This window comes from Marmota monax, unplaced genomic scaffold, assembly GCF_021218885.2.
Source record: "Marmota monax isolate L192 unplaced genomic scaffold, Marmota_monax_Labrador192_F-V1.1 WCK01_AAM20220418_F8-fsc00002, whole genome shotgun sequence".
In the NCBI taxonomy this organism is placed as follows: Eukaryota; Metazoa; Chordata; class Mammalia; order Rodentia; family Sciuridae; genus Marmota; species Marmota monax.
Genome location: NW_026693571.1, coordinates 27,931,677 through 27,946,638, shown reverse-complemented (window position 1 = coordinate 27,946,638; position 14,962 = coordinate 27,931,677). Strand labels below are relative to the sequence as shown.

At 37.2% G+C, this 14,962-nt stretch overlaps 1 protein-coding gene across 5 annotated transcripts in view; it reads left to right on the top strand.

The window, feature by feature from the left end:
• The window catches only part of Herc3 (HECT and RLD domain containing E3 ubiquitin protein ligase 3), a 132,401-nt gene that overhangs the window by 54,794 nt on the left and 62,645 nt on the right, over positions 1 to 14,962 (top strand). For all 5 annotated transcript variants that reach the window (XM_046458855.2, XM_046458854.2, XM_046458856.2 and 2 more), the window contains 6 exons: positions 589 to 665; positions 1,369 to 1,590; positions 2,907 to 2,998; positions 4,358 to 4,488; positions 5,072 to 5,232; positions 6,786 to 6,862. In XM_046458855.2, coding sequence (XP_046314811.1) covers positions 589 to 665; positions 1,369 to 1,590; positions 2,907 to 2,998; positions 4,358 to 4,488; positions 5,072 to 5,232; positions 6,786 to 6,862 — 760 coding nt within the window. The remainder of the gene's footprint in view (positions 1 to 588; positions 666 to 1,368; positions 1,591 to 2,906; positions 2,999 to 4,357; positions 4,489 to 5,071; positions 5,233 to 6,785; positions 6,863 to 14,962) is intronic.

The following is a 14,962-nucleotide window of genomic DNA, read 5'->3' as shown; positions in this document are numbered from 1 at the left end:
AAATTAATACATGACTGCAGGTGTAGCTCAGTGGTAGAGCACTTGCTTACCATGTGTGAGGTCCTGATTTCTGTTCCCAGCAGAAGGAAAAAAATAGTACATATCTTAATTTAAAAAAAAACATTATTGCAAAAAAAAAATAATGCTAATATCATCTGAGTAGTTGGGAAAAAATGGTGCCAATAGATTTGCAGAATACAAGATTGCATCTTTTGGCCATTGTGAATAATGAATCTATGAATGTAAACATAAAGTATCTCTTTAGTAATATGATTTCAGTCCTTTTGGATATATAACTAGAGGTAAAATTGCTGGATCATGACAGTCCTGTAGTTTGTTTGGTATGGGGGATTGAACCCAGGGACATTTTACCACTGAGCTGCATCCCTAGCTCTTTTAATTTTTTTTTTTTTTTTGAGACAGGGTCTCACTAAGTTGCTCAGACTGGTCTTGAACTTGTGATCCTCCTGCTTCAGCCTCCCTCGTAGCTGGGGTTATAGTTCTGCGCCACTGAACCCAGTGGGAATATTAGCGATAATTGTGTTTGTATGTGAATGTTCAGTCTTAGGAAAGCCTTTTCTGTTTTAGGTTAATACAGAAGCTGAACCAACAGACAATATTACAAGTTTCCTGTGGCAACTGGCATTGCTTGGCTCTTGCAGCAGGTAATGTAGCATTAAATATATGCCAATGCCGTGAAATTTTGAAAATATTTTTCTCCTGCAGTTGCATTAATTTATCTCCAAACTTTAACTGCATTGGTCTTGAGCAGTAACAGTTCTCAGACAGCCTTTGCATATCTCATCCTTTCTCTAGGGTGTGGATGAAATAGGTGCTAATCATTGTTACCCCAGCACACACAGGGGAAGATGAATGAGAAGCAGGATGATACCCAAGTGTTCTTGAGAATATAGAAAATTGGAATAAATGTAAAGGAAGGAGTTAAGAGAAACCTAAGTCAGCAAACAACACTGTACTTTGTTAGAAGACATCTGCCCTTACACCTCCTCTTCAATCATTTGTTTAGAAGTTGGTGCTCTTAGCCTGGATCTCCTGAAGTTCTAAGTCTCTTAATCTTAATATGGTCACAACTAATTGAACTTGCTTAATAGATCTAAGCCTGGTAGGTGGCTTGTTCAAAATTGAATTTATTTACTTAATGTGTTCTTTGCATAATAGTATTGTCATGTCAAGTGGGAGTTTTGGTTTTGATAGTCTTAAAGCATGAAGTGTCTTTGTTCCTTTGCTCTGGGGTGAGTTTGGGATATGTGGGAGGGCAACTAACAAATGATCCTAATAACGAGATTATTTTTGTGCATACAACTTGTATCCATTTTTGTAAAATTAGTTATTCTGTTCTTTTTTCAGATGGCCAGTTCTTCACATGGGGAAAGAACAGCCATGGTCAGCTGGGGCTGGGGAAGGAGTTCCCTTCTCAAGCCAGCCCGCAGAGGGTGAGGTCCCTGGAGGGCATCCCGTTGGCCCAGGTGGTTGCAGGAGGGGCTCACAGCTTTGCCCTATCTCTCTCAGGAGCTGTTTTTGGCTGGGGGATGAATAATGCAGGACAGCTAGGACTCAGTGATGAAAAAGGTTGGTAAACTACATGTACCTCTTTAATTCAGAAGCACATTTGTTTGTTTAATACATACTTCTTGAGGTTCTATTATGTGTTGGCCTCATGCTAAATACTAAGGGAGAAGCAATGAACAAAACAGAACATCTGTGGCTTACTGGAAACTATTCTAGTGGGCAAACATAAACAGCAAACTCATAAATATATGGTATGTCAAGGATTCTCAAACAACAAACTAGTAAATACCTAGTTCTGATAGGAACTTGTTTGAGCAGAGCCCGTAGGAAGTGGGACATTTAGATTTCTGCAGAAAGAATATTCCAGCCAAAGGAAACAGTATGTGCAAATGCTGTTGTGCAAAGATGTATGGTCTAGAGGGAGAAATGGGAGGAGGGACAGATGGAGGTCAAAGAGGTAGTACCAGGGTGAGGATTTGGCTTCATCTGTTAGTGAGTCTTGCTCTTGTTAGCAAGACTAAGTGTTGGAGGAGAGAAGTGATCCTGTTTGACCATTAGCTGCCATTAGCTGCATAAGTGGGTTAAGGGGGAAAACCAGGTTGGAGTTAGTGAGAGTAAAGTCTGATTTTTGTGCAGCATTTGAAGAGGACCTATTTGCACGTTGTTGAATGTGTGGTTTAAAACAGAGAAAAGTAGGATACAGTTATTTTGTGGAGGGTGAGTGGGCAGAGTAAGAAAGTGTCGGGAAACCATGAGTTAGCTTTGGGATACATTAAAATTGAGATCTGTTGGACATCTGTTTTAGTCAGCTTTTTCACTGCTGTGATTAAAAGACATAACCAGAACAATTGTAGAGGGGAAAAAGCTTATTCGAGGGCTCATGGTTTCAGAGGTCTCAGTCCTTAGAAGTACATTCCTTGAGTTTCAAGGTAAGCTGAACATCATGGTGGAAGAGTATGGCAGAGGCAAACAGCTCACATGATGATCAGGAGGCAGAGAGAGAGTCTCCATTCACCAGATACAAAATATATTACCTCAAAACCATTCCCCCAATGCCCACCTCCTTCAGCTACAACCTACCTGCCTTCAGTTACCACTGAGTTAATCCCCATCAAGGTATTAATAAATTGATTGAGTTAAGTCTCTCATAACCCAATTGTTTCTCCTCCAAACCATCTTGCATTGTCTCACACATGAGCTTTTGGGGGACACCTCACGTCCAAACCATAACAACATCCAAACAGAGATGCAGGTAGGAAGTTGCATATGTGCCAGGAAACCAGGGGAGACCCAAAATTCATGCTATGATAGTTGTGTGTATTTCATATAAAAATTAATGGTAGTGATATTCTAATGCTTCATTGATCTTATTCTAGATCGAGAGTCTCCTTGCCATGTGAAACTTTTACGAACCCAGAAAGTTGTCTATATTAGTTGTGGAGAAGAACATACAGCAGTCCTCACAAAGGTAAGGGCATTGGAGAACTCTGCTTTGGTTCAGGTTATGGGATAGGCAGTTATAATACATTATTTTAGAGTAGTGATTATGTTTAATTACCATATTGTGGCTTGAACTTGAATGCTGCCTTTAGATTTTGTTTTATTGTTTTCCAAAGGAATAGGAACAAAATTGCTTTCTTGTATCTGTGTTTACCTCTTTGGTAAATTTCTACCAGTTAAATATATTTCAGTATAAAAATGAAAAAAATAGTTCAATGAAATAACTTTTAAATATATATACATAAATGTGTATGTGTGTGTGTATAAGTAAATAAATAACAGAATCCTGTGTTCTTTTAAAATAAGTTATTTTTTAAAAAGCCAGGCACAATGGTATTCACCTGTAATCCCAGGAACTTGGGAGACTGAGGCAGGAGGATCACAAGTTCAAAGTCAGCCTCAGCAACTTAGTGAGGCCATGAGCAACTCAGTGAGACACTGTCTAAAACTAAAAAAGGCTGGGGATGTGGCTCAGTGATTAAGAGAACCTGGGTTCAATCCCTGGTACCAATAAATAAGCAAGTAAGTAAATAAATAAAATATGTAAAAAAGAAATAGCAATTTAATTGTTTTAAAATCATTAATCTGTTTCTTTTATTTCTAAATAGTTACATTCTAGAAAGAAAATTTGTATTTTCATATAGAGCAAATACCATTATATATTCACTTTAATTAAATAGGTTAGCATTTAATCTAATACAACTTTTAAAAAACCTTACTTTTCAAGGAGTTTGTGGAGTACTTAATTTATTTTCTTCCTTCTTTCCTTCCTTCCTTCCTTCCTTCCTTCCTTCCTTCCTTCCTTCCTTCCTTCCTTCCTTCCTTCCTTCCTTTCATCTTTTTAGTACTGAGAATTTAATTAGGGGTTCTCCTACGCAAAGCTACATCTCCAGCCTTTTTTGTTTTTTTGAGGCAGGGTCTTGCTAAGTTGTTCACATGACCTCAAATTTGTGATCTCTCTGCCTCATCCCTACCAACTGGGATTACAGATGTACATCACCACACCTGTTCTCTTAATATCTTCTTGTTTTTCTTTAATTTTGCTTCCTAATATGTCATTGTGCTTTAAACAGTTTCCAAAATTTACAAATGGCACACATTCCCTTGAGAAGGGCTTTCTATGTTCCTTGAAGACATAGTCTTAAATTTCTTTTTTATTCTTTTTGCTATTTAAATAATGTTCTCAGGAGGTGATTTTGGCCAAGTATTAAGTGAGCATAGTGTCTTGCATGGACCATTCTGATGGGAATTTTGTATACAGGTTTCAGAGGAAGGTTCTTAAATTTAGAGATACAGTAATGTCATATTGACGTTTGTTCTTTGTTAGAGTGGAGGTGTGTTCACCTTTGGTGCTGGTTCTTGTGGGCAACTTGGACATGACTCCATGAATGATGAGGTTAATCCAAGAAGAGTTCTAGAGCTGATGGGCAGTGAAGTAACTCAGATTGCTTGTGGCAGGTGAGTGTTCCTCAGAGCTTCCTGCTAGAAGACCCAGAAATGGATCTTGTTCTTATAGTGATGGAGAATGTGATGACACCTAAGTTCCATCATTTTAGGAAATCTTTACTGCATGCATACCTACGGTGAAATTTGGAGAAAGTCAGATTCTGGGATGTAGCAAGGAAGGGTTTTAGGTAAGCAGAGAAATAGGGAATAGTAAGCCTCTTTTGGGATAAAGAGTAGCAGCATGTGGGGAAGAAATGAAGAAAGGAGAAAGTCCCACAGAGCCTTTTGGAAATTTTGTCTGGGCCTACACTGCTTCTTCCCTTTCATCCATATGGCAGCAGGTTTATTCAACTTTTTCCACAAGTTACTATCCTCCCCATTAACTGGAGTGTGAGAGAAGGAGAATATTATGGAGAGCCAGTCATTGCAAAAAAAAGAAAAAAAAAAAAAGAAAAGTCACATATTGTCACTGGGGAGGTTCCATGGGGCACACCTAAGGACTCCTATGCTTTTATTTGGAAATTAAAGGTCAGAGTCTGAGAGTGTGTCCATGTTAGTAGATACTTTGACCATGAGTTGTTTAATTTTTCCACAGACAACACACTCTAGCCTTTGTGCCTTCTTCTGGACTCATCTACGCATTTGGTTGTGGAGCTAGAGGTCAACTAGGAACTGGACACACTTGTAACGTTAAGTGCCCATCTCCTGTGAAGGGTTATTGGGCTGCCCACAGTGGACAGCTTTCAGCCCGAGCCGGTAAGATTTGCACTAGAATTTAATTATATTTTAAATGACTAAAGCATATATCTATATGTTTGTTTCCAACATATTTTGAATTTACATCTCTTATATATCTTGAAGTCTTTTGAAGGGAATTAATATGAAGTTTTTTAAAAACAATAATCAACAAATATTTCAGTTCTTGCTATGCATGAAACTCTGAAATCCTAGAAAATAAATAAAACACAAAATGTTAGCACCGAGAATCTTGGTGATAGTGTGTAAGTTTTATTGTTGTTAATACTGATGGTTAACTATTTATGGAATGTTTAACCAAATTCATTATTATGCTAAGCCTCAGAACAACCTATTAGTGGTTGTCATCTTTGTAGAGGTGAGAGAACTGAGTCTTCAAGAGGGTCAGTAACTTTCCTAAAGTCACAAGGATCCTGGAGGCAGGACTGAACCAAGATTGGCCCCATTTGAAAGCCTATGCTCTTAGTGCCAATTCTGTGTTATTTTCTCTACTTTCTGTTGGTGTTTTGGTCATAGCATAACGTGATCTCTTTTCATGCCTTTTTCCCCCCTTCTCTTAAAAATATGCAACAGAGTATTCATTTGTTTGGAAATCAAAATAAGGCAGTCATTCATATTGAGTGCTGCCTCGTCTTTTTTTTTTTTTTTTTCCTTTCTTTTGTTTTGTGGTACTACAGGCAATTAAACCCAGGGGTGTTTTACCACTGAGCTACATCCTCATTCCTTTTTATTTTGTGAGACAGAGTCTTGCTAAGTTGCTGAGGCTGTCCTTGCTTAGATGTTTGACAAAATGATTTTATAAATGTGTAAATGCTGTGGCTTTAGGAAACCTCATGGTAATATGCGAGCACAGAAGAAGACATGAAAGAGTATTTTGGTTAGAGGAAGTGTGAGCTGTGTTGGACAGGGTGATTTGGAGTTAGCCAGATAGAGGACTTTGAGTAGCAGTGGCAGTCCCATGGAGTGGCAAAATTCCAGGAGCACCATTCAGACTCTGCCCTAGGAGGTATCCCTCGGAGAATACAGTGTGTGCTAGGGTGTAGAGGAAAGAGGCATGGAGAATGAATAACATTGTGTGGGATATTAGCAATAAAGCAATATCATGGTATCAGTGTTTATGTGGGTGCATGTAATGGGGGATAAATCAGAGAGCAGGAAATAGAAGTCCTTATGTTGCCAGATTTATCCTGAAGTGGCTAGGGTCCACCTCAGATGCGGAATTATTTGTTAGGCATATGTTACCATTTATAGTAGTGCCCATTTTAGATTTCAGGTCAGTGCCATGATAGAGTTAGCATGAAAAATAGAAATGAGATCAGGATTAGCTGGCAGTGAAGTGGGGGCAGAGCTAGAATGGAGGGTACTGTTTTATATATTTATTTTTAATTGCAGTAGAAGTAATACTAGGCATTGAGCCAGGAGATTTGGTTTCTTCTCTAATGTGATTAAAATGGATAAGAAGCCACTCTGATGCATATTTTGGAATATTAAAAAAGGGATCAAGAAGAAACTTCAATTATTGAAAAATATGCTGTTGGAAATTTTTTTGGCAGATCGCTTTAAATATCATATTGTTAAGCAGATCTTCTCTGGAGGAGACCAAACTTTTGTACTCTGCTCCAAATATGAGGTAAAATTTTCTTTTGACTATCACTTGGGGGTGAAATATTGGTAAACCAATGTTTATTTTAATAATTATATTAAAGTGGTATTGGTCTTTGTTTTTACCTGTTTTATTAATATAAGCAAACAATCTTAAAGAAGTTATCTCCATTTGGTTCCTTTGAAGTGTTAATAATGTTCCTGGTATAATCATAGAGTTCTAATTTACAACTTATTTATTTTTGCCCATATTTTTTTCTAACAAAAATTTAACGAGGCCTAAAGAGTTTTTGCTTGCTTTGGCATTATTTGACTTTTCATTTCTTTTCTTCATTGTTAAGTAGCAACACATTCTAGGTATTTCAGAATTTGGTGGTTTCTTTGTTTGATGTGATTGAGTGTAACATATAACTGATACCACAATAGTCATATATCTTTTATTTATAATCTGTTCATGACACTGCACCAAAATTTCCCTCCTTTTTCTTGCATCATTGTAGTGGGTAAGCCAGGAGAATGATGATAGTGTCTTTTCAGGTTTACGGTAGAGAGTCAAGTGGGAATCCAAGAATCTGTGAGAGGATCTGTTACACTTCTTCAGAGGCACTCAGTCTAAGAAAAGCCCCATAGATTTGTTTGCAGCCCTCCACTTTTTCCCTATTCATGTGCTTCTCTCCCCCTCCCCACTTTTATTCGATAAGCATTTTGGTAGGACCAACTCTGTTGTGCGTTGAAGGGGCCCTGACTGATGATAAAGGAATCAGGATTGCTGTGGGAAAAAGGGTCCTGTCCCCATTTGTCTCATGTGTTGCCATCTTTAAATACATAAAGTTCTTGTCCTCTAGTTATTATAATTATTATAATTTTATGATTCTGGTAAAAAAAAAAAAAAGGTACTGGTGAACACTGAGGCTGCAGGCTGGACATCTGGAACTTAAAATTTTCTAGGTCAGGAGCCTGAGGAAGACTGTTTAGTGCTGCCCTCTGGGGTGATGTGGAATTGCTACTTTTGGCTTGTTTAGACATCACAGAGAAATCCTGAGGGAAATGGAAGTCATTCTTTGTTTCTTCTAGATGCCTCAAAAGCAAAATTGAAAACATAGGATTTTAGTGTAGTAACTTTTTTTGTCCATGAATAGTTAGAATTTTGAATATTCATTTCCTTAACAAACTGACTTGAGTAATATTTTACAACTTGATTTTTCTGTGTTATTCAACATAAAACTTAGTTTCACTCCTTTTATCAATATAGAATCTGATCTATAGTTGAATTTTAAATTGATTAACATTGTTGGGTATAGAAAACAATACTTTGATGAAAAGAAAGTAAAGTATCATAAGGCAATATTAGAGAAATAGGGCAGGTTAAATAAACAACTGGTGTTGGTAGCAGTGGTGCATGCTTGTAATCCCAGTGGCTCGGGAGCCTGAGGCAGGAGGATTGCAAGTTCAAAGCCAGCCTCAGCAACTTAGTAAGGTCCTAGGCAAGTTAGCTAGACCCTGTCTCTAAACAAAATACAAAAAAGGGCTGGGGATGCGGCACAGTGGGTAAGCACCCCCTGGGTTCAATCCCTGGTACCAAATAAATAAATAAAATAAACAATTGGTAATAGAGGTATGCATTGAAAACTCGAGATAAAAAAGATAAAAGCAACTATAAAATGGAATATTTCTTAAGGTGTTTTTCTTTTTAAAATGGAAACCGATGCACATATACTTAAACTATTAACTGTAGATGTTTAGATATAAACTGATAAAATTAATGTGGTTACCTAGTTACCATTATCAAAGACCAAGAAAAGCATTTGAATAGTGACAGCCTCCATTTTATATTTATATAGTGCTCATTCTTTAATTCAAGCCTTAAAGTGGAAGAAGGGAGGAGAGGAGATAATAGATTGAGTGTCCCTTACCCAAAATGCTTAGGAATAGAAAAACATTTCATATGTTTATTTATATATTTATGAGTCTGGAATATTTGTATGTATATAGTGAGATCTTGGGGATGGGGCTCAAGTGTAAACATGAAAATCACTTGTTTTAGATACATGAAATTAGGTTCATCTCATCTTGCACAAAAGTAAAATAAAAATGCATCAAAGACTTAGGAATTAGACCAGAAACCTTACAACTGCTAGAAGAAAACAGGTTTAACACTCCATCATATAGGTAGGCACTACCAGCTTCCCAAACAAGGTCTCTAAATCTCAACAAATAAAACCAAGAATTCTGAGTGGATGCTCTCAAATTAAAAAACTTCTGCATAGGAAAGGAAATAGTTACAAATTTGAAAATAAAGCCCAGAATGGGAGAATCTTTGCCAGCTGCCCCTTTGAGAAGGGATTAATATCCAGATTAGATTAGATAAAGAACTCAAAAACTTAACATCACCACTAAATTTCTCCATCATCTGGGAAGGACATTGGTGTGGAGGACAATAACTGCCATGGTTCTGATGCTTTGACAGAACCTCTGATGTGTGGGGTCTTTTGGCCAATCATATGAGGTTTCAACTGGTGGAGCATTCATGGTTGCCCTGGGGGTTGAGATTGGTGTGGCTGAACCAAGAAGGAAGTCATATGCCGATTTCTACAAAAATTATGATTTTATTAAAGATTTTGAGGAGATGAAGAAGGCCGGAATATAAAGAATTTTTGGAATATAAAGAATTTCTTTAGATTGAGTTCCTTAGAAGTTGATTACTGACTTGTGTTTCTGAACTGTAAAGTGTTCAGGAACACATGGGCTAAGGAATAGTTTTTCTTAGTAAATAAACAATTAACAAATGATGTGGGTGGGAGGAACTTAAACAAAAATAACCAACCTAATTAATAAATGGGCAAAGGAACTAAAAACTTCTTTAAAGAAAAAACGCAAATGACCAAAAAATACATGAGAAGATGTTCAACATCTCTAGCAACGAGGAAAATGCAAATCAAAACTATACTAAGGTCCACCTCTTGTCAGAACAGCAATTATCAAGAATACAGTGTGGTAAGGATGTAGGGAAAAAGGTACCACAAAGTTACAACTATCTTATATTTGATAAAGGGGCTAAAAGCATGCAATGGAGGAAGGATAGCATCTTCAACAAATGGTGCTGGGAAAACTGGAAATCCATATGCAACAAAATGAAACTGAATCCCTTTCTCTCGCCATGCACAAAAGTTAACTCAAAATGGATCAAGGAGCTTGATATCAAATCAGAGACTCTGCGTCTGATAGAAGAAAAAGTTGGCTCCGATCTACATATTGTGGGGTCGGGCTCAAATTTCTTAATAGGACACCCATAGCACAAGAGTTAATAACAAGAATCAACAAATGGGACTTACTTAAACTAAAAAGTTTTTTCTCAGCAAGAGAAACAATAAGAGAGGTAAATAGGGAGACTACATCATGGGAACAAATCTTTACTCCTCACACTTCAGATAGAGCCCTAATATCCAGAGTATACAAAGAACTCAAAAAATTAAACAATAAGATAACAAATAACCCAATCAACAAATGGGCCAAGGACCTGAACAGACACTTCTCAGAGGAGGACATACAATCAATCAACAAGTACATGAAAAATGCTCACCATCTCTAGCAGTCAGGGAAATGCAAATCAAAACCACCCTAAGATATCATCTCACTCCAGTTAGATTGGCAGCCATTCTGAAGTCAAACAACAACAAGTGCTGGCGAGGATGTGGGGAAAAGGGTACACTTGTATATTGCTGGTGGGACTGCAAATTGGTGCGGCCAATTTGGAAAGCAGTATGGAGATTCCTGGGAAAGCTGGGAATGGAACCACCATTTGACCCAGCTATTGCCCTTCTCGGACTATTCCCTGAAGACCTTAAAAGAGCGTACTATAGGGATACTGCTACATTTATGTTCATAGCAGCACAATTCACAATAGCTAGACTGTGGAACCAACCTAGATGCCCTTCAATAGATGAATGGATAAAAAAAAATGTGGCATTTATACACAATGGAGTATTACTCTGCACTAAAAAATGACAAAATCATGGAATTTGCAGGGAAATGGATGGCATTAGAGCAGATTATGCTAAGTGAAGCTAGCCAATCCCTAAAAAACAAATGCCAAATGTCATCTTTTATATAAGGAGAGCAACTAAGAACAGAATAGGGAGGAAGAACATGAGAAGAAGATCACCATTAAACAGGGTCGAGAGGGGGGAGGGAAAGAGAGAGAGAAGGGAAATTGCATGGTAAAGGAAAGAGACCCTCATTGTTATACAAAATTACATATAAGAGGAAGTGAGGGGAAGGGGAAAAAATAAATAAAAATTCTTATAAACATTTTGCCATTAAAAAAAAGAAAGAAAGAAATATGGGATAACATGAAAAGACCAAACTTTAGAGTTATTAGGATAGATGAAGCCTTGGAGATACAAACCAAAGAAATGCACAGTCTTTTTCAATGAAATAATATCTGAAAAATTTTCAGTCCTTCAAAATGAAGTGGAAAATGAAACACAGGAGGCTTATAGGACCCCAGATATACAAAATTACAACAGACCCACACCAAGGCACATTATTATAAAAATGCCTAACATATAGAGTAAGGATAAAATTTTAAAGGGTGACAGAGAAAAATGATAGGTCACATTTAGAAAAATGATAGGTCACAATCCAGATGTCAGCTGATTTTTCAACCCAGACCTCCAAAGTAGGACTCTTGGAATAATATATACCAAGCTCTGAAAGAAAATGGGTGCCAAATAAGAATATTGTACCCTGTAAAATTAAGCTTCAGAATTGACAATGAAATCAAAACCTCCCATGATAAACAAAAGTTAAAATATTCACAACTAGAAGGCCTACACTACAAAACATACTCAATAAAATGTTTCATGAAGAAATGAAAAATAAAAGTGAAAACCAGCCAGGTGTGGTGGCGCATACCTGTAATCCCCGTGGCTCAGGAGGCTGAGACAGGAGGATCACGAGTTCAAAGCCAGCCTCAGCAAAAGTGAGGTGTTAAGCAACTCAGATCTTGCCTCTAAATAAAATACAAAATGGGGCTGGGGATGTGGCTCCGTGGTCGAGTGCCCCTGAGTTCAATCCGTGGTACCCCCTCTCAAAAAAAAGAATTCAAACTATCCCTATTTGCCGAAGACATGATTGTATATTTAGAAGACCCCCCCAAAAAATAAAACTCCACCAGAAAGTTCTTAGAACTCAACAAATTCAGCAAAATAGCAGGATACAAATTAATACCCATAAGTCAACTGCATTCCTATACACCAATGATGAATTACCTGAAATTAGGAAAACTATCCCATTCACAATAGCCTCAAAAAAATAAAATACTTGGGAATCAATCTAACAAAAGAGTTGAAAAACATCTGTAATTAAAAACACAGAACACTAAAGAAAGAAATAAAAGAAGACCTTAGAAGATGGACAGATGTGCATGTTCTCGAATAGGCATAATTAATGTTGTCAAAATGGCCTTACTACCAAAAGTGCTATACACATTTAATGCAATTCCTATTAAAATTCCAATGACATTCTTCATAGAAGTAGAAAAAGCAGTTATGATGTTCATTTGGAAAAATGAGAGGCCCAGAATAGCCAATCCTTAGGGAGAAAAGTGACACAGGAAGCATTCAAAAGACCAGATTTTAAATTATATAATAGAGCTATGGTATCAGAAATGGCATGGTATTGGTGCAAAAACGGACATGTAGACCAGTGTACAGAATACAAGACAGAGACAGACCCACATAAACATAGCCATCTTATACTTGACAAAGGTGTTATAAACATACATTGGAGAAAAGATAGCCTCTTCAACAAATGGGAAAACTGAAAATTCATATGTAGCAAAATGAAATTAAACCCCTGTCTCTCACCCAGCAAAAAACTCAATTCAAAATGGACCAAGGACCTAGGAATTAGACCAGAGACTCTGCATTTACTAGAAGAAAATGTAGGCTCAGTTCTTCATCATGTTGGCTTAAGAACTGACTTCGTCAACAAGTCTCCTATAGTGCAAGAAGTAAAATCATCAATGAATAAATAGGATGATATCAAACTAAAAATCTTTTTCACAGCAAAGGAAATAATCTAGAACATGAAGACAGAGCCTACAAAATGGGAAAAAGCTTTGCCACTGGTACCTCAGATAGAGCATTAATCTCCAGGATATATAAAAAACTCAAAAATTTTAACTCAATTTTGGTGTTAAAAGAACCCAATCAATATATGGGCTAAAGAACTGAACAGGTACTTCACATAAGAAATATGGTTGATAAATTAATATTTGAAAAAAATATTCAACAATTTTACCAATTAGAGAAATGCAAATTAAAACAATATTAAAGTTGGGTCGCATGATGCATGCCTGTAATCTCAGTGGCTTGGGAGGCTGAGACAGGAGGATCATGAGTTCAAAACCTGCTTTAGCAAAATCGAGGCACTAAAGCAACTCAGACTTGTCTAAATAAGATACAAAATAGGGCTGGGGATTTGGCTCTGTGTTTGAGTGCCTTTGAGGTCAATCCCCAGTACTCCCCCGCCAAAAAAAAATTATATTGAGATTTCATCTCCAGCCAGAATGGCAATTAAGAATACAAGCAACAATAAATGTTGGCAAAGATGTGGGGAAAAATGTACACTCTTAGGCTGCTGGTGGGACTGCAAATTGTGCAGCCACTATGGAAAGCAGTATGGAGATTCTCAGAAAACTTGGAATGGAACCACCATTTCACCCAGCTATCCCACTCCTCGATTTAAATCCAAAAGATTTAAAAATCAGCATACTACAGTTACATAGCCACATCAATGTTTATAGCAGCTCAATTCACAATGACTTAACTATGGAACCAACCTAGGTGCCCTTCAGCAGATGAATGGATAAAGAAAATGTGGTACATATACACAATGGAGTGTTACTCAGCCATAAAGAAGAATGAAATTATGACATTCACTAGTAAATGGATGGAAGTGGAGACTATCAGGCTAAATGAAACAAACCAATCCCCTAAAACCAAAGACGAATGTTCTCTCTGATATGCAGATGCTAACACTCAATAAGTGGAGATAGGCGGGAGTGGGGGGAGTGGGGTGGGGGGTGGGAAGGAAGAATAGAAGTACTTTGGATTAGACAAAGGGGAATGAAGGGAAGTAGGGGAAGGGAATAAGAAAGATAGTAGAAGGAATCGGGCATAACTTTCCTATGTTCATATAGGAATATGCGACCAGTGTACCTCCACATCATGTACAACCTCAAGAATTCTACTGTCATGTATAACTAAAAAGAACAAATAAAAAAATTGAAAAATAGCAGTGGGATGGAGGATCATAAATATATGGGGAAGATCATTGGAGTATGGGGGAGGGAGAAGGGGAGGGAAACATGGGAGAATGAGGATTGAGATACAATTCCATGCATTTATGATTTTGTCAAAATGAATACAACTATGTATAACTATAGTGCTCTAAAAAATAAATCACTTTAATATAGATCTTGTACATATAGCCTGAAGGTGATTTAGTACAGTATTTTAAATTTTGTTCATCAAACGAAGTTTCATGGTGTTTAATTTTTCACTGTGGTATCATGTTGGTGCTCAAAGTTCTGTATTTTAGGGCATTTCAGATTTTGAATTTATGGATCAAGGATTCTCAACCTTCATTCAGATACTCATTTGCTACATTTGGTTCTTAATCTTGGCAATTTAGTGAATATAAACTGTAGCCTCTCTTTTACCTTTCATCTAGTCCTCTAGATAGGATTGAAAAGGGAAAAATGTTGGGAGTATGTATCTGTCTCTCGTAGCCTCAAAGCCTGTTGGCTGACTTAATGCTTATTATTATTATTGTTATTTACTAGTAGTAGTATTAGACAATGATTTTCAACCTTGGCTACCCATTGGAATTACTTGGGAGCTTTAAAAAATACACCTGTAGAGATTCTGATTTAAATAATCTGGAATGTTACTTGGTTAACGGCAATTTTTAAACATCCTCTGGTGATTCAAAGTCCAGCCAAAGTTGAGAAACACTGACCTAGAGCAATTTTTTCTTTTTGGCCTGAATTTATAGAAGGACCTGAGGGCTGGGGTTGTTTCTCAGAGGAAGAACACTTGTTAGCATGTGGAAGGTCCAGGGT